Source organism: Geospiza fortis, unplaced genomic scaffold, assembly GCF_000277835.1.
Source record: "Geospiza fortis unplaced genomic scaffold, GeoFor_1.0 scaffold538, whole genome shotgun sequence".
NCBI classification, from domain to species: domain Eukaryota; kingdom Metazoa; phylum Chordata; class Aves; order Passeriformes; family Thraupidae; genus Geospiza; species Geospiza fortis.
This window is the reverse complement of record NW_005054368.1, coordinates 3,174,346-3,180,617: the sequence shown is the minus strand read 5'-3', so window position 1 is coordinate 3,180,617 and position 6,272 is coordinate 3,174,346. Positions and strand designations below refer to the sequence as shown.

Genomic DNA, 6,272 nt, shown 5'->3' with positions numbered 1-6,272 from the left:
CTGGAGCCTCTGAGCCCTTTACAGACGGTTTTTCACAACGCTGACATAGCCGGCTTTGTAAAAATTGTAATGAGACTGTACAGCAGCAGCTGAAAATGTCAGTGGAAAACGGACCTCATGGCACCGGGCTCTCCATGAAAGCCAAAGGAGTCCTTGGCTGTTTATTCTGCAATAGGTTTGGTAGGGAGTACAAGCTGGGAAATGCAGGGCTGCTGAAATATTTATAATATTCCAGCAGCACAAATGGGCACAGTTTAAGCGTTCTCTGGGAGTGCAGCGTTCTGAAAGCACTTTGTGCTAGTGCTGCAGGCAGGGCCCTGCACTCTCAGCCTGCCCAGCTGTGGTTCGGGAGGCTTTTGTTGAAAGTGGCACCTTTTAGGAAGGGCCCCTTGGGAAAGTTCTGTTTCCTCGTGATGCTGCAAGTCGAGCAATGCAACCACTGATGCAGCGCTGTCCTAAAGCCTCTCTGGGTTACTGAACCCAAAATGCACATCCTGGGAGGCAAGGACGTGGTGCCTGGGCTCATGGTGATGCTCTTGGCTCTCACATCCTCTGGATCTTGCTCAGCCAAAGCAGCAGCACTGAAAATGTCACTCTTTGGGGACGTTAGTGCAGCAGTTCTGCAAGAAATGAATCTAAACTTAGCAAATCTGAAGAGTCTGGAAGCCACTTAGGGCTTTGCAAGTGCCATAATCCTTTTTGGGGTGTTTATATACAAATGTTGAGCTGCAGAATAAAACTTTGATAGTGGTTATGAACTCTCCAAAAAGAGCTCCTGCTGCTTCATTGAGAATTGTGGAGCTGAGATTCCATTCTGACGTGGGATCACAGGGACAAGGTCAGCCTGTGAGGAAACTTTCTCAGGGAGAAAGCCATGAAAGCTCTGATTATCTGAGAAGTGTAATTGAGGATCTGTGTTCCTTTGATTAAAGGATCTTTGGTCAGAGAGGCAAAACAGCACTAAATGCCCGAGAGAGAGACGCTGTGAAGGAGAGGAGAAAAGCAACCTTTCATCTGGGCTGTGCATAAAGCACTGCTCGGTGTGATCTCCGTTTTTAGGTGTGGCTTTTAGAGAACATTTGAGCTGAAGCTGTGAGGAAAAGCAGCACATTAAGGCTTAGGATAAAACTCTGGCCACGAGCAAGCCACAATCCTACAAACACCAATGTTCCTGGAGTGAGCTGTTGTTGTTTATGAGGATATTGCAGTGGGTAAAAATTAAAATTAATTTTAAATTAAACCATAGCAAGGATCATAAAGCAACTGACCTGTAGAAAAATCAAAACCGGGGGTGAAGTGTTTTTGTAGCTTGGGCCTTAAAATAAAGGTCTGGCAGATTGAGGGTGGATAATGGGTTGAGAAATCAAAGTATAGCAGGTGAGCTGGGTGCTTGAGGGCAGGTTTTGAAACTGCTGCCAGTGGAACAGCTCATCCCTGGGGATATCTTGGGAATAACGTGCAGTCCCACAGGCTGGCTGACCTCAGCAGGATCTCCTTGTTTTTTGTGTGCTGTTGACACACTGTGAACGCTTTTTGAGTTTGTTCAGAGCATTTCAAGATGTGAATTGAAACTCTGGAATGTCACATGCTGCTTTGGCACCCTTTGGAATGGGATTGGCCACTGGAAATGTCACCCTCAGCCCGTGTCCTGTGGTTCCTTCTGGTTTCACACAGGCACCACACAGCATCCGCTCTCTGCGGGAAGTGAAAGTGAATTCTTGCAGTGAAACTTCACCCTCTGAAATTCGGGCTTGTCCTGGATCAGAGCTGATTTTGTCCCCTCCTGTTACTGGTGTCACTTGGTCGTGCTCAGAGCTGCTGGGGACAGAAGCAGCCTGTGTGGAAGGGGCTGGGACACGAGCCTGGAGTTTGTATTTCCAGTTGTAAGTAGGTATTTAGGGAGGAACTGAGTAGCTTGGAAAGAAGGAACAGAGCTATTTAAACTGAAAATAGGCTTATGGAGGGCTGTTGTGTGAAACCCAGGAATTGCTGCTGGTAGCTAGGAGCTGGTTTGGTGAAATATTGGAGTGATTTGGGAAAGATGAGAGTTCAAAGAGGTTGATTTCCCTCCTGTCCATCAGCTCAGTTATGTAAAGGCTGGTTACCCTCCTGCTGCATCGGCTGCAGGTCAGCGTGGGGAGAATCCTCCTCTTTCAATGGACACCTGAACCCCTCTGTCACACAGTGTGCTCCTGGCAGCTGCAATCCTGGACCCCGAGCTGCCGATTCGCAGCCCTGCAGCGTTTGTGCTCGCAGGGGAGGCTGGAGGCAGCGCTGCAGCCACCGGGCCAGGGCAATTATGTAACCCGAGACCGGAGCTCTCCTTTGAAATATTTACCATCCCTAGGTCGGAACGGGAGAGCTTCGGGTGGGTTTTTGGGATGTGTGTTGTGATGTAAATGCGGGATTTTGCTGGGCTGTGCCCTGTGGTTACCTCAGGAAGGGCTCCACTGTCGCTGTTCAGGGATGACCTATTTGTAGTAATAATCCTTGCCCGGAGCAGCCTCCCTGGTAGATCACATTCTCCAGTTTATTTCTCTGCCATCCTGTTTATGTGCTGCTTGGGTTTCTTTATTTTTGTTTTGAACAGATCTCCTCCTTCACTTCCTTTAGGAGCTTCCTTTAACAAATAGTAATATTAATTAAAAAAAAAATCCTCAGAGTGCTTTTCCATCACAACTTTTTACACTGTTATCTCCCCATCAGTTGTTCACCCGGGGTTTCATGATGATTAAGCAAGCCTATTTGTGAGAGAATTAACTGTTTGCAGGGAGTTTCCAGAGCATTTCTGTGATGCCCATCATGGGCATGGAAGCAGCTCTGTGGAGCCAGAGCCAGCCCACATCTCCTCAGTGTTGGGTGTTCCTGGAACACAAGGGAAATGTTATTTTTAGGTGATTTTTGGTTCACAGAGAGCACCTGCCAGTGCTCTACACTTTAAACACATCTTCCCTACTCTTCCCAGTTCATGCTGTTTAATAAAGTCACCCTGAATGAAGCTTTAATCTATAGACAGCAAACATCTTCCTCCATGGAAATGTAACAGACTGTGTTTCATGGAACTTAATTAATGGATGATAAGGTTTTGCTTCTGAAAGTAAGTCAACAGAAAAGCTTTGAAAGCCTCTGTCAGTTACTGGATGTGCAATTTAAATGAGAAATCAGTTTTAACAAAATTATGGTTTCTGTCTGCCTCTGATACTTGCTGATGTTGGGAATTCTATGTCCATTCTCAGGTGAATGCCATTAGTGACCCAAAATAGCATTAACATTTTCCCTTGTATTTTACAGTGAAAGGCAAAGAACAAGAAAAGACCACAGATGTGAAAGCAATTAAAAGTAAGATCAAACTTTTGTCTGTAAATTCAGATCTCTGCCATCATCCACCATTTTATCTTCCCCCACAGGATCATTCCTTACTCCTGAGCACAGATCTGACCTGTGCATCAAACCCAGAACTTAATTCTGTTTCTGGCTATTTATAGTAACTAATCTTTCCTCCTCCTCTTGCTGATTCTGTAGGTGCAGGAGGTTATTAAGTTATGTCAGGCATGAGCTTTAATTCAAAGTGATCAGGCACTCCAGTCACCTTGCAGTGGTTGTTCCTTATCCATAACAAATTGCTCCTGGAGTTCCTTGCTCAGGTGCAATGTCCTTTGGAGTTTGGAAAGTGCAGCTTCACTGTGTCTGGTTTGCAGAAGAAGCTGCAGATTTAACTTTGGGGCTTGTGAGGCTGAAGATGCCAATCCTTGCTGCTCTGTGGGGTGCAGAGGTCTTGCTGCTAAATCTCTTAGGAAAGGAGAAAATATCTTGGTGGAATAGAGATTTATAAACTGTAGGAAAACAAGTTTGCTGATCCTGTCAGATTTTCTTGCAGTACTGAAAGGAGATGAAGTAAATGACAGAATCTGATTTGCTACTTTTATACCCTCAGACAAAATCTTGTGTCTGTACTTGGTAATGTGTTATCTACACATCAAGAGAAAATTACAGGCTTTTTTCACCTTGGTGGTCTGTCTTTCAAATCAAATGCAGGAGACAGTGAGTTCATCCATTTCATAGCCACACCTCACCTTTCAGTGCAACTACCAGTATGGTGACCCTGAAAATAAAAATAAACTTGAAAATTTATTGTACTGCACGTTGTGAGCTGCTGCAGCAGAGAGCACCTTCGTTTGACCCTTAGAGAGAACAGAACTTTTTTCCTCAAATGTCCAAAATATAAAATTAAATTTAAATCTAATTGACAAAAGCCTGTAGCATTATGAGGAGTGTGACTCTGGCTTTACACAAGTGATCTCCACCAAATTTTCCCATTGCTGCTATCCCTTGGCCTTGGAAAAAAGCTATTTTCTCCATTATTATTGCTGGTATGAAACACACAGAGGCTTGGTAAGAAGCAGCAAGTGATGTTTTGATGTCCAATCCTGCAACTGCACAAACACTTGGCAATAATTTAAATGTTTCCATTGCTCCTGAGGTATCTGTGACATCTAAGTGTGAAATTGTCCACTGCTGTCATCAAATTGGGAATAAAAATAAAGTGATGCAGCATGGAAGTCATGAAGCTCAAGTTGCCTGACACCTTGATGGGACACATCCCTGGGAAGTGTTGAGCTGATCAGCTCATCTGATGTGCTTTATTTTTGAGTCAGAGGTGTAAGATGTCCCTGCATGACATCCTCATCCAACACAGCTTCCTGAGAGCTTTGGAATCTGCTGTGAGCATGTTTGGGGTTTTTTTCAGCTTTGTCATCAATTAACAATTAGCAGAGTTCTGTGTCAGGAAGTTCTTATTTGTTCTTTTTTGTGTCCTAAAACAGCCAGAGGGGGTTAAGTTTATAACCTGGGTTTCATCACAGGTATTTCCTTATTGCTTTTTTTTTTTCTCTTGCAACCAAGCAGAAGCAACAAAAATATTTTTGAGAAATAACTCTTATTAAACCTCACAGATAGCTTTGTAGCTCAGGATTTTTTAACACATTTTAGCTTTCAAAAAAGCATGGAAATGGATTGGCAGGAGCAACTGTTGACAGAGTATAAAGTTGTTACAGTAGTGATTATCAAGGAAGCAGGAAGACTCAGGAATATTTCATGTGTAAACCTAGACGTGGCATCTCTTGATTTGCTGCTGAATAAGGAAAATAGAGGTGGGTGGGAGTGAGTTTATTCTTTCAGTCATAAAACTTGTGGTCTTTAGTCAGACCCTTAATCGAAGATGACACCCAGTGGTACAGTGAGGTTCTAATGACACTGACTCTTGCCAACTCCCTGGTGTATTTTGGGGTGCTTAGCATTGAGCAATGTTTAAAAGAGGTCTTGGGGTCCTTGTGCTTTAACAATTCCTGTTTTGATTCCAGCTCCAGTCCCAGTACATTCCCCTCAGAGAAGCACCAGGAATCATGCCTTGCTGGAGGCTGCAGGACCAAGCCATGTGGCCATCAACGCCATCTCTGCCAACATGGACTCCTTCTCCAGCAGCCGCACCGCTGCCCTCAAGAAGCAGCCAAGTCACATGGAAGCTGCTCACTTTGGAGACTTAGGTAAGGCTGTGAAAATGTCAACTTTTCTTTTTATTTTGTGTATTTATTTTGTATATTATTACGCATTTATTTTGTGATGGCGTGCACTCACCATCCCTTGGTTTTCAGGTAAATTAATAGGTAATAAAAGTGTGGGTGCTGTTAGGTAAATAAAAGTGTAGCATCTGTGTTACCCTGGGAGGGATTTGAAGGGAACAGACTTGAATTCCTTTACTTTGGCATTGTGCTGGAATTGCCTCTTCACAGTTGCTTTCCAGGACACTTTTGTATCCAACCCTCACATCTGTGGTACAATACAGACTCACTCCCTTTCATGTTTTCCTTTAGGCAGATCGTGTCTGAACTACCAGGCTCAAGAGACCAAATCAAGCCTTTCCAAAACCCTTGAACAAGTCCTGCAGGACAGTGTAGCCCTCCCTTACTTCATCCAGTTCATGGAGCTGCGCAGGATGGAGCACCTGGTGAAATTCTGGTTGGAGGCCGAGAGCTTCCACTCCACCACCTGGTCCCGCATCCGCGCCCACAGCCTGAACACGGTGAAGCAGAGCTCGCTGGCAGAGCCAGTGTCCCCCTGCAAGCAGCAGGAACTGGGCTCCTCTCCCCCTGCTGCCTGCCTGGAGGAGAGGCTGGAGCTCTCCAAGCCCCACAGAACTGCCGGCAGCCAGAACCACGCGGGGCTGCTGGGGCAGGACAGCCACGGCACCAGGGCTCTGCCCCGGGGCAGAGCCG

The 6,272-nt window shown here is 45.2% G+C and overlaps 1 protein-coding gene across 1 annotated transcript in view; it reads left to right on the top strand.

Moving 5' to 3' along the window:
- The window catches only part of AKAP10 (A-kinase anchoring protein 10), a 21,558-nt gene that overhangs the window by 4,094 nt on the left and 11,192 nt on the right, over positions 1 to 6,272 (top strand). The window contains exons 2-4 of the mRNA XM_005424481.2: positions 3,292 to 3,339; positions 5,361 to 5,543; positions 5,871 to 6,272. The exon at positions 5,871 to 6,272 is cut by the window's right edge and continues 105 nt beyond it. Coding sequence (XP_005424538.1) covers positions 3,292 to 3,339; positions 5,361 to 5,543; positions 5,871 to 6,272 — 633 coding nt within the window. The remainder of the gene's footprint in view (positions 1 to 3,291; positions 3,340 to 5,360; positions 5,544 to 5,870) is intronic.